Source organism: Orcinus orca, chromosome 2 (genome assembly GCF_937001465.1).
Source record: "Orcinus orca chromosome 2, mOrcOrc1.1, whole genome shotgun sequence".
Lineage (NCBI taxonomy): Eukaryota > Metazoa > Chordata > Mammalia > Artiodactyla > Delphinidae > Orcinus > Orcinus orca.
Window position 1 is genome coordinate 151,502,167 of NC_064560.1, and position 18,582 is coordinate 151,520,748.

The 18,582-nt window shown below is 37.8% G+C and overlaps 1 protein-coding gene across 3 annotated transcripts in view; it reads right to left on the reverse strand.

Moving 5' to 3' along the window:
* The window catches only part of SOS2 (SOS Ras/Rho guanine nucleotide exchange factor 2), a 99,843-nt gene that overhangs the window by 62,051 nt on the left and 19,210 nt on the right, over nucleotides 1-18,582 (reverse strand). For all 3 annotated transcript variants that reach the window (XM_004270035.3, XM_049706299.1, XM_049706298.1), the window contains 3 exons: nucleotides 10,757-10,882; nucleotides 8,186-8,317; nucleotides 7,092-7,256 (listed from right to left, as the gene is read on the reverse strand). In XM_004270035.3, coding sequence (XP_004270083.1) covers nucleotides 7,092-7,256; nucleotides 8,186-8,317; nucleotides 10,757-10,882 — 423 coding nt within the window. The remainder of the gene's footprint in view (nucleotides 1-7,091; nucleotides 7,257-8,185; nucleotides 8,318-10,756; nucleotides 10,883-18,582) is intronic.

The window sequence follows — 18,582 nt, forward strand, 5'->3', positions numbered from 1 at the left end:
TAAAACCAAATTTGTGTCATACCCTACCTAAAAACGATACTGGATTTCATTGCTTTCAGCACACAATTCTAATTTCATGAAGATAAAGGCCATTCACAATCTAATCCCAGCCCACTTCCCTAGCCTCATCTCCTGTGATACTTTAAAATCCATCTTCTCCTCATTGCCCCCACCTCCACGAAACTTACCCTCCTGCCATCATTACCTCTGATCCCAGCCACATTAGACCTTTGAAGAAACCATTGGGGCTGCACAGAGAATTAGCTAATGAAATCTGATTTTAAGCAGACAGAACAGAAGGTATGACACAGAACAGTCTTCTCTTCCCCACCAGAGATACTTTTAAAGTAGTCTGTACTTGCTCTAATTTCTTACTTCTCAAGCTCACTACTCTATTGAAACTGCTCTCACTAATGACCTTTGAATATCTTTTTGTTTTCTCTAGTTATTAACACAGCTGACCAGAACTTCTTAAAACTTTCTCTTCCCTTGGCTTCTCATACACCATTCGGTCAGTGAGGCCTCCTTCTCTACTACTCACCTTTTCCAACATCCACTGCAGGGTTCCATTTTTGGAACTGTTTTGGTCACACAACACCCAAAATCCCGAATGTAAATGCTATAGGAGTCAGGTAGATAATATCATGTTAATACATAAGAAGAGGTGATGGGGAATGTGGCAAACTAGAAGGTGCATGCACCTAAAGAAGAAAGGCACTGTTCAATGCCAACTATTCTGTCAGGCCTTTTCATTTTCTTTTCTCAAGAAGAGTCTGGAATATAGATTTTTATGAAGAATTTTCATATTTGTAAATATAAACAGACTGCAAATAATTCAAAATTTTAAGAAATAAACCTGGAGTCCTTATTCACTATCAGGCCACCAATCTGAAACATCTACTATACTTCCTCCTGAGTGAGCTCATCTTCTTAAACGATTTTCAGTTACTAGATAATAACTCCCTAAACATTTATCTCAGCATCTCTTTGGACCCTAGGCAAGTGTTACCAGAAGCTTGCTAGATATCTCTGTCTGACAAACCTATACATGTACACTCTACTTCAGAATCACTAATCACAGCATCATCTCCTTGGCTGTCATAGCTAGAAAACTTGTCACTACCCTAGACTTAACACGTCTCCAACTTCCACACCAAATCAGTCCCCAAATCCTGTTAACTCCAACTCAGAAACAGCTCTTAAATCTCATCAGTTCCTTCTATTCTCCTGTCTAGAATGTCTGCTCCTACTTCTCTTTCCTTCCAACCCTCACATTTATTCATCTGATAAATCCATAGCCATTTTCATCACTTAGCTAAAATATAATTGTCTTTGTATAGCTTTTCCCAACTCTCCCTGAACTCTATCAAAATCTTTTCCATTGGCTTCAGTCCTCCATTAGCAATTCTCTCTCTTTTCTATATAAGCACCTAATTTATATTGACATTTCTAAGGATAAGAGCCATGATTTCATCTTAAAATCCACAGCATTTGATACACAGTAAATGCACAAAAGATACTTACTTAAAGAGCATATATGTAGGGCTTCCCTGGTGGCGCAGTGGTTAAGAATCTGTCTGCCAATGCAGGAGACACGGGTTCGAGCTCTGGTCTGGGAAGACCCCACATGCCGTGGAGCAATTAAGCCAGTGCGCCACAGCTACTGAGCCTGCGCGCCACAACTACTGAAGGCTGCGTGCCTAGAGCCCACGCTGTGCAACAAGAGAAGCCACCACAATGAGAAGCCCGTGCACCACAACAAAGAGTAGCCTCTGCTCGCCGCAACTAGAGAAAGCCCACACGCAGCAATGAAGACCCAACGCAGCCATAAATAAATATATAGATATATATTTTTTTAAAAAGCATTTTATGTTATGCATTTTATGTTTGTAAACTGTTAGACTTGTAACGAAAGGCTAAAGCCCAAGTGAGTTAAAGATCAGAATAAACGTTAGGACAATAAAAGCATTTTTTTGGTCATGTTCCAAACAAGAATAATAAAGGAGAATTGGTTCTTGGAACAGATGGAGTAATATTACAACAAAAGAAAAAATACAGAAGAACTCAACTTCTATAACATCTGGGCTCACAGAAATAAACTTCTTCAGAGCAGCTCTGTGCTCTCTTACTCTCTCTTGCCTTTCTTAAACATGAATTTTCCTCTTAAGCATGTATGTTCTATTTTTCCAGTCTGAATATTATTTTCCTTAATAGTTACAAGTATATTAGGGGTTGAGCTCTAAAATTCCTTCCTATGACCATCTAACTATTCTCAGCAATCTTTGATGTGCCTGAATACATCATATAGTCAAATGCCGCTTTTATTTTTAAGTGTAGAAAAAAGGCTGGTTCTCAAGTTCTCTATCAAATTATACGACCTTGTCTAGGAAATTACACAGATTCCTAGAAAGCATTTATTTGTTATTTGTTTATTAAACAGATGGTTTGTGAGCTCTTGAAATAGTGATCACAGGAAATCAGTTTAGATTTACTAAGACCACACCATGTCACACTAATCTCATTAATCCATTCACATGACTAGTCCCACAAATAAAGTCATCTGTATCTTAGCTAAACCTAGGACAGTCTCTCATGACAAACTTGGAATCACAGTAGAAAAAGATGGGCAGGGGACTTCCCTGGTGATCCAGTGGTTACGACTCTGCACTCCCAATGCAGGGGGCCCGGGTTCAATCCCTGGTCAGGGAACTAGATCCAGCATGCCGCAACTAAGAGCCCGCAGGCGGCAACAAAGACCCAGCGTGCTGCAAGTAAGACCTGGCTCAGCCAAATAAATAAATGTTAAAGAAAAAGAAAGAAAAGAAAAGGATGGGCAAACTACAGCCCATAGGCCACAGTGAGCCCACTGCCCTTTATGTAAATAAAGTTTTACTAGAACGCAGCCCACACTCATTGGTTTATGGCTTCCTTTCTGCTACAAAGGCAAAGATGAGTAGTTCTAAGAAAGACGTATAGCCTACAAAGCCTAAAATATTCAGCCAGCCATCTGGTCCTTTACAGGTAAAGTTTGCTGACCCCTGAATTAGACAAAGAGGTAAAACAGTAACTGACGAAAAGGCCATAGTGAAAAAAAGTGGTCATTTATTAACCTGGAAGGATGCCTCTAATAACATACATGAGAAGTCTCATCTCTTAAACTTTTCCAATATTTTTAACAAATAATTCCAACTAAAACAAACTAAGTTTCTCAGACTGGCATATATTACAAAAAGCTGGTATGATATCTACAATGATGAGTGACAAAATTCGATTTTTATAGTATCTTGATATGCTAGAGCATAGTCTCAGTAACATTACGAAGTTTTATAGAGAAAAACTTGAGTTCAAATTTAGATGAAAAAAACAGCACAAGCTGTAAGAAATCAAAGATATAAGAGTATCTCATGTGGAAAGTCCCAGGGAGCTGAAACATCTGCAAATTCATTAAGCAAACAGAGTGATATGTGTGCCCAAAAAAGTTAATGCTGAAATTATAAAAGAACAGCATATAGAATAAAGGAGGTGAGCCTTTCATTGTACTCTGTGTTGGTCAGACCAAATCTAGACTGTTGTCTTTAGTTTTAGAAATCAGTGTAAGAGCAATGCAATAATGAGATCTGAAAATCATGTCACAAAAAGATTGGTTTTCAAAGTCTCAAAAGGTAAAAATTTAGTACATGGAAAAAAGCTTTAAATAACAGAATGACTTATTCTGAAAAACAGTTTGGTCTTATCTAATGTAGTCCAGAAGAGAGATTCTAATTAGTGAATGAAAGTTAATAGGAAATTCAGATGCAAACTATTGTACATAGTATGGATAAACAACAAGGTCATACTGTATAGCACAGGGAACTATTGATATATTCAATATCCTGTGATAAACCTGTGTGGATTGGTCTCTTGTAATTCTGAGACAGTGTAATTGTTTAGAATTTAACTACTTTCGCCTTTGAAAAGAGTCATGGAAAAGGTAACTGACTCAGATATGGAATAAAGTCTCTCCTTCCCACAGTCCCTCAATAATCCTGTACAAGGCCACTGTTTGAGGGCAGGGGGAGGGGAGGAATAGGGCAAATAAGGTAGGAATCCCTACACGAGGGTGTGAGGAAAAGCTGAGGGGGCCCGCCTCAGCGTGCTAGCTCCTGAGAGGAGTAGGGAGGATGTTTACTGGGGGCGGGGGGCGGGGGCTCACAACCTGGCACAAGACGTTAGAGATCATTCGGAGTAAAGAGACTATGCATATGATAGGGCAGCTTGATTCACGGTGCTGGAGCCCTCGTGGATAAGAAGGGTATTTGCACGGGAAGGTGGACCAGCAGCAGCAGTGGTGCAACATGGGATTGTCAGAACTTGAGTGGAGTATGGAGAATGCACACAGAGAAGAAGGGTTTCTATGCCAAAATAGGGTGCCTACACCAGCGGGGGGAGAGAGGCCTGCTGGGAGACTGGTCACATACAGAAGGATTGATCAAATAAATAAATGTATTAAGAAAAACAGGAGCCAGGTTTCTCACTATCAGATAAGGGAGTTACAAGTGTAAAAAGGGGAGGCTAAAATGAATCCTGTGGTGTTGAATGTGGATTGAAGAGATCTGTGAACTTATATAAAGATAGATGAGAAATAAATATAGATGTGTATGTATATATGTATACACAAAAACACACACACACACTCCCTAATTCTGCCCTCTAAGAGACCAGAGCAGTGACACTCCAATATCAACGAGCTCATCTAGCACGAAGATCTTGGTTTTTAAATACCATTCTCCCTAAAAGGAACCAGGATTTTTTAGAAACCAACTAATTCCAGGCTTGAGCAGCAGGTAAAGAACAAGTTGAACCTGGAGCATCTTGTGTCAAAAGAATGTGTTCAAAGAATGATAGGGACAGAGAAGCAAAATTGAAGGAGTTCCCATTGGCCAAATCTGAGACAATCTGAATATTAAATAATGAAGTGACAGGTTATGTTCCACTGAATAAGAATCAATGAGTCCATATTAAAATAAACAAAATAAATAAATTTAACCTGTGATGAGGAACAATATATTTACATAGCCTTAAAATATTCCACAAAATATTTATTAATTACAAAAGGGAAAGGAGTCCTTTAAAATAGAGAAGCGTAGAGGATGAACCCTTAATCAAGTGATCAAAGTGACTATCACTAGTAATGGGATACAGTGAAATTGTATGTCGTGTAAGAAAATGCAATGAGAAGAACTCCTATGATATTCCTGCCACAGATCCATAACCTAAATCTTATCAAGAGAAAACATCAGAAAAAACTAAAAGAAGGGGCATTTTAAACATTAACAGGTATAATCCTTAAAAACGTCACGGTCATAAAAGTTAAGGAAGAATGAAGAACTGTTCCAGAATGAACAAGGAGAAAAAAGATGCATGACTACTAGACACAGCACATGATTCTGAACTGGATCATTTTGCTCTAAAGGACATCACCGGGACAAGTGGCAAAACTTGAACGGGGTCTAAGGATTACATAATATAATGTACCCACGTTCATTTCCTGGATTTTGATTGTCACACCGTGGTTATGCAGAAAAATGTTTTTGTTTGTAGGACACACTAAACTATGTTGGCAACCTACTCTCAAGGGGTTTAGGGTACAGGGGAGTATTTTTATTGTACATACAACTTTTCTAAAAGTCTGAGCTAGAAACAAGGTTAAAAAAACCATGTAATCATTTTTTTCATTTTTTCAGAAGTCAAAATAGAAATAGCAAAGAATTTCTACTATGAAATTTAAGTGAAAAATCATTTTTGGGACTACGGCATAGTACAATCACTCAATCATAACTGCACATCAGAATCACCTGTGATAGTTTCAAAAATTTTGAAAATTCTGAGGCTTAGAGGCCCATCCCAGGCCAAGTAAATCAGCTCTGGGGGTGAATGCAGGCATCAGTATTCTCTACAAGCTTTCTGGTAATTCTGATGTGCAAAGTGGAGAACCACTGGCATGTGCCAGGTCCTGGGGTAATTCACCCTTAGAGGTCTAGTTCAGGTATCTTCTCTATGAAATGTTCCTGGTCCCCCCTATGCCAGAGTTACTCACTTTCTCCACCACCTTTGATTTATTTGTATAATAGTTTTAATTACATTGTGCTGCCATTATTTGGTTATAATACTTTTATTTCCCACTAAAATAAACTCCTTCTAACACAGGGATTGCTGATTAGTTCACTGCTGTATTTTCAATGCTCAGGACAGTGACTGACACATAAGAGGTACTCAAAAATGTTGATTTAAAAAGTAAAAAAAAAAGGAGGGAAAGTGGGAAGGGAAGAAAAGGAGGAGAGAGGAAAATAAAGAAATGACTCAATTTCTTTCCTCAGTAGCTTACAGCCAGGAAGAAAGAAGATAAGTAACAAAAAATTATCAAAAGGAAGTAACTCTGGCATGGCAAAGTCTTCTCTCTACCTGTGCCCCAATGACCCATGCTGTGAAATCAAAGCATGTTTTTCAAAATTACTTCTTAAACGTATCTGAATATTCTGTATTTATTCTCTTTCTTAAAATACAAAACTCAAACTACTTTTCTTAAACTGGTTTGAGGCTTTGGATATTTTTTCCTGTAGGTAAAAAAATTCTTGCTGGAAAAAAAGAGATTCTCATCCTGTCACATGCTAAAAAACCTGAAAATATCATTGTTAGTCTGTAAAGCCACCATTTTTCTGTCTTCCAACACCAGTAACTACAAAAATCACTAATATAATCATGTATTAAAAAACAAAGGTATAGGGCTTCCCTGGTGGCGCAGTGGTTGAGAGTCCACCTGCCGATGCGGGGGACATGGGTTCGTGCCCTGGTCCAGGAAGATCCCACATGCCACAGAGCGGCTAGGCCTGTGAGCCATGGCCACTGAGGCTGCGCGTCCGGAGCCTGTGCTCCACAACGGGAGAGGCCACAGCAGTGAGAGGCCCGCATACCGCAAAAAAAAAAAAAAGGTATATATATGTATGTGTATATATATATATATATATATATATATATATATATAAAAAACAGAGGTATAAGTGACATATAGTCTCTATCATTCAGGTTAAGTTTAAATACCTTTTAACACTTACCTTATCTGCACACATTGACACTTTAATGTCCTGTTGGGATATTTCATAATGTCGGATATTAAAAACATAATTACCAGCCAATTTCAAAATATCAGCTGAGATATACTCTAGTACAGCCACAATATATAAGGACACATGGTAGTCCACTTTGTACCCTAAAACTTCCTGTGGAAAAAATAAACAATTTAATTCCAAAAAATGGCAGCACTGTCAAGTAGCAGTTAAGCACTTAATTTTATTTAACATTCTTGCTTATAAAGAACTTTCTATAAACCAAATATCTAAACTCAAAGGTACCACAGGATATAAAATGAGCTGTTGGCTCAGTATCAGGGTTTCTTTTTGTCTCTCTCTTTTTTTAAGAGACACGTAATCTAACAAATCTGTCTTTAGTATCAAACAAGAAGAGATGATTGATTCTAAGACAGAAATCTTGGACTGGACTTCCCTGAAAACCTCTTGATACATTATCCAAAACCCATCTGACAAGTATCTGCTATCTTCAAGGATCTTGCTTTAATTAATATCCCCAAATTACAATGGTTTCTACTAAGGGGAGGATGTGTGTATGTGTGTGTGTTGGGTGGGGGGAGGGGGAGTCTTGAAATTGCTACCAAATAGTATTCAAATCCATGTACACCAATTATTTTCTACAGACTAAATAATATTCCCTAAACAACTTTTCTAACGTATAGAAAAATATCTGTGATAAATACAGATTTAAAAACAGTTCTGAACTCACAGGAGCTTTTGCATTATATATTTTATTAATCAACAAAAAGCTGGAAGTCAATCAGGGGTAGCCATCATTAGAAGATGCCACAAAGATGCATTATTTCTTATCATTAACCTTTAATATTATTTGAAAAGCAATATGATTTCATCAAAGCATACTTCTTTTTGTTTTTTACACATATTAAGAAACATATATATGCATGTATGTGTATAAATAAGTGTACACACACTCAAGTGCACATACACAATAAGACCATGCTATATAAATACACAAATACTATATAAAGTATTATTTGTTAAAATAACCTCCCCAATGCTTTTTTGTGTCTGTTTTTTGTTTGTTTGCTTGTTTGTTCTACCTTCAATGAAGGATGGATTTTGTCCACAGGCAGTAAGAGAGGATTTCTTCGTTTTCGTTTCTCTATGGCAGACTGTGCATCAGCAATAGCCCATTTATCAATTGGATGAGGAAAGGTCTTTTGAACTCGTTCCTGTTCAGATCACAGCAGAACTACTGTTAATAGAAGTGCTCATAAACAGAAAATTCATACAAAATTAAACTTTATCATCATCCATAACACCAGCAGTTAATAGTAACACAGCATATTCTGATTCCTGCAATAAATGAAATTTTTTTGTTTAAAAAAAAAAAAAGACCAACATGCTATCAAGATTCTTCCACATAATTCCCATGGGTGAGGAAAAAGGTGAAGTTTAAACAGAAAGCTTTAAGTGTAAGCATAATTAAGATAAAATGGAAAAAGGAAAAAGTAATAATATTAGGGGAGATTAAAGCAAACATAAAATACTCTATCAGTGATTTTGAGGTCAAGGTTTCTAGGGTTAAAACTGTTTACCTAGCAGAAGTTAACTCATTATTAATAATTATTATGCAGTCTCTCTCCTGCTAATCTCAGAGCTTTATAGAGAAGAATTTTAAAAGAAGAAATATCATGTACCTCTTAAAGGATCAAGTGTGTGGCAGAGCTCAGAATGGTTTTAAGAAATATATCTCTTGGCAAAAACAATCCAAGCCTTTTACGTTACTATTTTGTTCATCTAATCTTAAATGTAACCAGTAATTGGCATGAATAATGAGAAGTAATGATAACTGAATGAAACTCCAATTTAGCAGGATTTCCTATTTTTAAAATTATATTCTCAGCTTCTAACATATTTAGCTTCTGAAAAGTATACATTTATTATATTTACTTATGTCCAATTCTTACAGCAGAGAACAGGGAAACAAATGCTTTAATTCCGAGAGTCCCTGAAAATCTTAATAGATCTATTACTCCAAATTAAGATTATCCCTACACTGGAAGTTGTTGCCTTGTTATAGAAATAATCTTCAAAAGAAAGGTGATATAAACAGTATAATGCCAAAGTAACTTTTAAAAGCTATACTGACGGATATTTCTAAAAATCTAGAAATACTCCCATGTAACTGAGCCAAAACAAATATTTCAGCACTGAATTACACACGATCTTTTAGAGGTATATGTATGTATATATATACTTTTAATCAATGAGTAAAATGTTTATTCTATACTAGTCCTTTATTGAGGTAATATTTATATGCATTAAAATGTACAGATCTTAAGTGTACCATTGAATGAGTTTTGAAAAATGCTTACATCTGTGTAACCATCACCCTAATCAAGATTACAGAAAATTTCTATCATCTTAATCTCACCCTTCATAGGCAGCCACCATCCTGATTTCTATCACCATTACTTTTAGCTATTTCTGATTTTTTATGTAACTGGAATCATATAATACATACTTTCTGGGGTATGTCTCATTTTGCTCTATATAATATCTGTGGATTGTAGCTATGTTATTGCGTATACCAACAGTGCATTCTTTCAGTTTACAATACTACTAAGTAGTATTCCATTTTATGAATCTATCACAATTTGTTTTCCCATTCTCTTGTAGATGGAAACTTTAGTTGTTTCTAATTTTTGCCTATTATGAATAAAACTGCTTGGCTATTCATGTATAAGTCTCTTTGTGAAGATATATTTCCATTTCTCTAGGGTTGAATACCCAGGGGTAAAATTGCTGGGTCATAGGCTAGATATATATTTAACTATAAGAAACTGCAAAACAATTTTCCAAAGTACTTTTGCTGTTTTATACTCCCACTAGCAATGTATAAGAGTTCTAGTTGCTCTACATCTCATCAATATTCCATGTTATCAGTCTTTAATTTTATCCCTTTTAGTGGGTGTGAAATAGTATCTCATCGTAGTTTTAATCTCTATTTCCCTGATGAATTATGAGCTTGAGTACCTTTTCATATGCTTATTGGCCATAAGTATATCTTCTTTTATGAAGTATCTGTTCAAGATTTTTGCCCACTTGGGTGAGCAAGGTATCTTTTTATTACTGACTTGTAGGAGTTTTTGTTTGTTTGTTTGTTTTAACATATTCTGGATACAAGCCTCACAAATACAAGCCTTACCTTACAATTCCTTTGTAAGGAATACATATTGAAACATTTTCTCCTAGTCTGTGACTTATACCTTTTGTATTTTCACATCAATTTTATTCTTTGATATTTACAGTGTTTTGAGTCCTCTGCAAAAAAACATTTGTTTAACACCAGCTTATAAAGATATTCTCCTGCATTTTCTTCTAGAAACTTTACAGTTTCAGCATTTATGTTTAAGACTATGATATATCTTGAACTAATTTTTGTGTGAGATAGGTTTCAAGGGTTTTTCCCACCATAAATTTATCCGGTTGTTTTAGCACTTTTTTTGCTGAAAAACTTCCCTTTCAGAATGAACTGACCATATATCCCCCATTATGATTTCAATAGTTTTACCTTCCATAATAATTTAGAATGATATAGATTTAGATATAAAAATTAATTTGTACAGTGGTTCAATGACTTTTTGAAATAACAAAATAATTTTTACCTCCACATCTTGAACAGTCCTTGGTTGGGCCATGCATAATTTATTAAGCAGCTGAAAAATCAGCTCTTCAATATAATAGAGAGACTCTTCATTAGCTGAGAGATTGGGATGTACTTGCTCCTGAACCTTTAAAAAAAAAAGTTCTCAATTTAAGTACAGGCAAAATGATATTTATTAAACAAAAGTCAGAGAATCTTATAAATAATTTATAGTATTTTACCAGAATGGTACTCAAATACAGATATAAAACAAAAAATGGAGAAAAACTGTATTTGTTGGTCTCTGTAAACTTTTCTTAACTCAGAGTAGTGGTTCTTAATCTTTTCTAGACTCTGAAAATCAGCTGAAAGCCACTGGCCCCTCATCCTTACCACCAAAAAAGCATATGCACATAAAATATTCTACACAATTTCACAGGAAGCATGGATACCCTGAAGTTAATTACTAAACCTACTATGTACCAAGATCCCAACCACGGAAGATATCAATCACTCTCACAAGAGTCGTGAGGCTGCTAAATTTCTGTGGTAAGAGGAGAGGCAGCCATCTGTGATAACTTACGTGATAACCTGTACATGGTTTGGGTTTTGCCCTTCCTGTGACAATTATAATCCTAATGGCTTCTCTCCCCTTTGAGTAGAGCTACTGCAGTGACTCAGTGGCTTGCCTACATGCGTCAGTGGATTACATGTGACAGTGAAGCCCAGGTGCTGGGGGTGGGGTGGAGGAAGCTGTCAGCTGCGTGTAGGCCAGTGGTGGAGCTGCAGGCACAATCTGCCCTGTCCCTGCTTCCCCACAGAGGTCGGGCAGAGGTGCCCTGCTCCAAGCTGCGTTTTCCCTTCCCCAGAAACAATGCCATTCTTGCTCCCATTCCTACACATCCCCCTCTGGCTCAGGTGAAAGCCATGCCACTCTGTTTACAGACAAAAAGTTCAGATGCTTTTGGCCACTGGTCTTGAATCTGCCCTCTCTTTCCAGTGATGAGATCCCACTTCAGAGGCATTTTCTGAGAAAGGTGGTTGGGGCTGGTGGCTATCACTGAAAAGTGACGCCAGTGCTGTACCGCCTAAGTGAGTCAGATGCTGCTCTGCAGGCTGGGCATGGTATCAACCAACCTCACTCTCCCAGGTAGGCAAGGCGCAGGACCCTCTTCACTTGGCCTGCCGACTCCATCACAAAACTGTTTTCCTACAGTTCAAAAGCAAGCCACCCCCACCCCTTGTCCTGGTCCAAAGGGCAGAGCATTTTAGTGAGATCTACTTTGTACATCTCTAGCAACAGTTAAGTCCCTGACATTGGGGCCAAATTCTTATTGTGAGACATACATATCCATCCGGCCTTCCCCAACTGTTCCTCCCAAATCTACTTTTGCTTCAGATCTGGGCCGGGTACCAAATAGAAGACTTTTTGATCATCATCTACTGCTTGAAGCCTGTTTTCTACAAGGACTCCAAAGGCTGAAGTCTCCCAGGGCACAACATGAGGACAAATTTCTCATCAGATAAATGTGGCCTCAAGGAGCTTTCCTTTGTTAGTGTCTTCCTCAGACCATGTTTTCCCATTATATTCCTCTGACCCCCTTTTCAGTCAACAGGTGAAGTTCTCCCAGCCCACAGAGGCAGTAACATCATCTTTTGCATCTCCTCCTCTCCTCTGGCCATCTTGGGAAGCAAAATATTATCTTTTAGCCCAGGCTTCACAGCCACTCTTCATGGGCAGCCCCCATCTGGACTCCAGACCCTGACCTAGGTGAAGTCAGAGGCTTTCTGACAGATTTCTGAATGGATATTACAGGGATGGAAGGGCTCCCCAACCTGCTGTAGGGAATAGCCTGAGAAGACATGTGTTTGGAATCTTAATATTTTGGCACATGGCTATGTCCATTTTAAGATCTCTGGTGGGTCTGAGATATTTAGGTGTGGGTTAAAGGGACAAGGAGTCTTTTTCTTAGCTAAAGTTTTCAAATACTGTTTTGAACAGTGACAGCTACTCTTTATTGCCAGCCCTTCTGGGCATCTCACTGCCACACCATCTTCTCTAGTGTTAACAGGATCTCTGGTCTTAGAAGCCTGCCTTCAGTTCCGAGCTATCCCAAGTAACTGACTGGCCTTGGTATTGGCTGCAACCTTCTGTTAGAAACACACAGGTTCCACCCTCACCTGGCCAGCCTGGTTACTTGGGCCAGTAGGTGCAAGTGACCCTTCCAAGGAACAGGTGTTGATGACTTCAGCATTCAGGGACACTTTGTGTTCCCCCTTACCTAGAACCCTTAGACTACTCCTTCTATTCTCTTCTCCCTGGAAGCCTCTTTCCAAGAGCCCTATTTTTTAGAGCTGAACTGCACAGATTATAGCTGCTATCATACTTAGTCAAGGAAGAGAGAAAGAAGGCCCTCAGGCACGAACTTTCAACTTCTCTCAAGCCAAACCAGTTTAAAATGAAAACTCTAGCAGAAGGAACTGGATTTCCATTTTCTCATGTCTACCTGTCTTCCCCCTATACTCTAAAGTTACCTGTTTCTAGCAAAATAGAAGGGAAGGAGATGCATGCCTAGCAATACATCCCCCCTCCTCCCCCATGCCCTTCTTTGAAGGCCCCAGCTCGGCTGTTCAGGCCACATCTCTCCTCCCCAAGCTCTTCTCGCTCAGCTTGGTGTCCAGCATCCTGAATATTCCTCAGCAGATTCATCTTGTGGGCTCAGATTCTGGGCTCTCAGTTGAAGGCAAGGAGCCAGATTCTCCGGCTCCCTGCAGGCACCGCAGGGACACTTAGGGAGAGGAGGCTGGCTGGGGGCCTAGGAATGTATGTGCCTGTCTGCCTCCCTGGCAGGCTGGTGAAGGGTGCAAGCCTCAGCTCACTGAACCACAGGAAAGGCTCACAACTAGTAGCAGTATCTTCCAGGTAGGGCTATCCTGGAAATAAGTGCGTGTGAGACGGAGAAATTGCTCAGAGTAGGTTTTTTCCACAGCTGTTGTAGGATTGCACATTTTAGACCAATCCTGTCCAGTATTTTTCCTGTCTTAACTTTTGTATTTTTTTTGTTAAGCCAACAAGTCAAGAATTTGGCCCTACGGGGGGATCCATGTGGTAGGCAATAGCTGCTCTTTGGTCAAGGCCTTCATAAAGGATTCGTTCATCCCATTGTCTGTTCCCTAGCCCCACACCTAGGTGAAGACCATGGGAAGGGAAGAATTTTGAGGTCAGTACAAACCAAGTAAGTCTGTAAATTAAAGCTATTAGTTTTCTTCTGGGAGGGCATTTTGCATCAGGCCTGGGCTATGTGCAGAATCAAACCTGGCTGTGAGTTAGGATAGGCACCATTTAGGCTTCCCTGGTGGCACAGTGGTTAGGAATCCGCCTGCCAATGCAGGGGACACGGGTTCGAGCCCTGGTCAGGGAAGACCCCACATGCTGTGGAGCAACTAAGCCTGTGCACCACAACTACTGAGCCTGCACTCTAGAGCCCACGAGCCACAACTACTGAGCCCACGTGCCACAACTACTGAAACCCACGTGCCTAGAGCCCATGTTCCACAACAAGAAGCCCCTGCAATGAGAAGTCCGCGCACTTGCAACGAAGAGTAGCCCCTACTCACCGCAACTAGAGAAAGCCGCGCACAGCAATGAAGAACCAAAGCAGCCAAAAATAAATTAAAAAAAAAAAGAATAGGCACCATTAAATTTGGGGTCCAGAACACTGGGAGAAAGGATTGTGTAGTATGTCATAAAGGTCTTCAGTGCGTCTGGGCCCACCTCACTATTCTGGGCCAGCCTGACTGCCAATGTCCACATTAGCACACACTTGAACCTCCCTGCTGAACTCTAGCCCTGCTCCCCTATGTAGGTCAGATGTTTGGCCTCTGGGTTTGGGAAGAGAAAACTGCCATGCCGAGAACCCTCAGGCCCTGGAGTTGGGTACTGGCTCTTTTAGCCAGCTTTTGTGGGAACTGTCTTTGATTGAACCACTAAAGAAGCAAAGGGGGTACATATGAGGTTCCAGCTACCCAAGACAGACCAGATATCCCTCAAAAACAGCTTGGGTTCCTAGCTACAGACTCTACGAAAGTGAATCAAACCTTTTTCCTCACATTTTTCTTTCCAAATTTATTTGCTTTTAAGAACTATAAACTTCTGGCTATTGTTTTTCTTGTTCTCGGGGCCCCTGGGTAGACAGACACAGCTTGATGATTTCAGAGCAGATATAGGCCAAGAAACCAAGGCATTGAGTGCTGAGTCCAGACAAATGATACTTATATACACATCCAAATTTGAAGAGAAAATGTGTTTCTTTAGGTTTCAAACACTGTAATAGATATAAAGCAAAAATAAAAACCTGCTGTAAAGTTAATAAATAAATAAAATAAATCTACTAGAAGTCTATGAACCCTAGCAACAGAGGTAGCCCTGAATAATCATACTACTTTACATGTTACAGAGGTGCTCTATGAAGTAGGTGCTAGTCAGATTTCTTTTACAATGGTATATGCTGCTTTCTGTTGCCACACAGCTGTGCTGAGCCTCTTTTGTTGTTAAATTTCTTTCTTTTTTTTTTTTGGCCTCACCACATAGCATGCGGGATCCTAGCACGCCACCAGGGATCAAACCTGCACCCCCTGCAGTGGAAGCACTGAGTCTTAAACACTGGACTGCCAGGGAAGTCCCTGTTGTTAAATTTCTTAAAATTAGAATCTAGTAATCTGTCCTAAAAAATAATCCAGTCAAACTGAATATGAGGAAAAAGAAAGTAAAAAATAGTGCCTAGCGTTATAGTAGGTGTCATGTAAATATCTGCTGAAAGAATGATTAAAAGTATTGTTCTAATGCATGGTATTAGGAGGATATCAATGCCACTGACATAATAAGAAAAAAATTTAAATAGTCTCATAGTTATTTTGGAAAACTGATGCGGTAGTTAAAAATCTTCCCACAAAGAAAACAGCATTAAGTTAACCACTTCATCTAAATTCTCAAAATTTAGCATAAAATTGTTCATTATAGCCTCTTGCATTTTTAAGTTCATAGAAACTTCAGTGAATTCTTTTCTTTCATTAATATCAGTTATTTGTGTGTCCATTATTTTCTTGATCACTCTCTCTGGGGTTTATCAATTTTATTAATCTTTTCAAGAACCAACTTTTGGCTTTGTTGATGCTCTCCATTTTATGTTTGTTTTATATTTTATTTATATGTTTCATTTCCATTTTTTCTTCTGCTATTTATTCTTTTTTCCTGACTTCTTGGTATGGATACTTATTTTCAACCTTTCTTCTTTTGCAATATGTATATTTTGTCTAAGAACTACTTTTGTAAAAAACCCACAGATTTTTATATGGAATATTTTTGCAGTCATCCATTTCAAAATAACTTCTAATTTCCATTATGGTATCTTCTTTAACTTTTAGAATTTAAGTATACTTAAATACTTTAAGTATACTTCTTAATTTCTAAACACAGGGTTTTTTTTTCATGTTATCTTTTTTATCAATTTCTAGAATAATCACACTGTGGTCAGAAAACATACTTTCTATGATTTCAATTTTTTTTGAAATATGTTAAGACTTGCTTTTATAGCTCATTGCATGGCCTTAGATGGCTTCACTGACAAACTCATCAAACATTCAAGGAAGAAATGCAACAATCTTAAGCAAGCTTTCTTGAAAAACAGTAAAAGAATAAGTAGACTTCTCAAGTTATTTTGAGGCTAGCCTTGATATAAAAACTCAAAAAGATGAAAAGTACAGCTTGTTTTCACTCATGAACCTAGAAACAAAAGCCTAAATAAACTATTAGCTAACTTAATTTTGTAATATATTAAAAAAAAGTATACAACATGACCAAGCTGGATTTATCCTAGGAATGTTAAGTTGGCTTAATGTTGGAAAATCAAGCAAAGTAATTCACCATGTTAACAGATTAAATAAGAGAGAAAAATAATATGATCTTAAACAGATGTAGAAAAAGCACAAAAAATTTTGAATATTCATTCATAATCAAATCTCTTAATGAACTTCCTGAATTTGGTAAAAGATATCTACAAAAATCTACAAAAAACATCATAGTTAATGGTAAAACACTGAAAGCTTTCCTTCTGAGATTAGGAAAAAGGCAAAGATACTAGCTATTATGATTTCTATTCCACATTGTACTGGAGGTCCTGGCCAGTGAAGTACAGCAAGAAAAATGAAAGTATAAGAATCAGAAAAGAAGAAACAAATCTGCAGATGATTTGATTGCCCACTGTGATAGTTAATTTGATGTGTCAACTTCTGGGCCACCGGGTACCCAGATATTTGGTTAAATATTATTTCTGAGGGTGTCTCTGAGGGCGTTTGTGGATGAGATTAACATTTGAACTGGTAGACTGAGTAAAGCAGATTGCGCTCCCCAGAGTGGGTGGACCTCATGCAATCCACTGAAGGCCTGAATAGTAGAAAAGGCTGGGTAAGAAAGAATTCTCTCTCTCTGCCTGACAGGTTTTCAGTCTTCTTTTGCTTTTGGACTAGAACTTGGACTAGAATTACACCATCAGTTCTCCTGGGTCTCCAGCTTACTGACTGCAGATCTTCACTTCTCTGTCTCTATAAGAGTGTGTGTGTGTGTATGTGTGTATTTCTGTTTCTCTAAAGATCCCAGACTAATACACCCATGAAGGAAAATAAAAATATGGTACACATAAATTATTTCAAATCATAAAAATAAAATGTTATTTCTGTGTAACAGCAACAAAGTTAGAAAATAAATTTTTAAAATAATATCACTTACAATAGAATAAACATTATAACATGTATCTTGGAATAAATCTTAGATAAGAAGTACAAGACTCCTAGGGAGAAAAACCAGACTATGAGAAAAATTAAAGATCTAAATAAATGAAATAAAATACCATGTTCATGAATTATCAGACTTAATATTGTAAATATATCAATTCTCCTCAAACTGATCCATGGAGTTAATAAAATCACAGTCAAAACCAAAGAGTATGTTTGGTTAAAATTGAAAAGATAATTTCAAAACTTATATAGAAATACAAAAAGCTAAGAAATCAGTCATATACTCTTAAAGAAATATAAGTGCTTGCTCCAATTATTATTGGAATTTATTACAAAGCTACAGTATTTAATAATGTGATACTGATATAATGATAGACAAACAGATGAAAAGAACAGAACAGAGAGTACAGAAACAAGCCCACAGATATACAGACCCTTGATGTACAACAAAGGTGGCATTATGGGCAGGGGGAGGATTGTTGAGGGACACTGGGGCAAGTCAATGAATAGTGAACAACTGGATACCCATATGGAGAAGAATGAAATCAACTCCTATTCACACTCGATACAAAAATCAATTTTAGTTGATTTTAGACCTATTAAATAAATAGACCTAATAAAGTTCTGATAATATAAAACAAGATAATAGATAATTATCTTCATGACCTCAGGACAGAAAAGGATTTACTAAACAGAACACAAAAATTACTACCCAAAGTGTGATAATACCAAGTGTTGTTGATTATGTAGAAAAATGGGAACTCTCACACACTGCCAATGGCCTGCAAAATGGCTCTATCACTTTGGAAAACTTTGCCATCAACTACTAAAGTTCAAGATAGGCATACCCTATGATCCAGTAATTCTACTACTCAATATTTTATATCCTTTAAAACTCTACAGTCCAATACAGTAGACACTAGCCTCATGTGGCTACTGAGCACATGAAATGTAGTTCTACTGAACTGGAGATGGGCTATAAGAGTAAAATGCATACCAGACATCAAAGATCTAGCACACACAAAAAATGTCAAATATCTCAATAATTTTTATGTT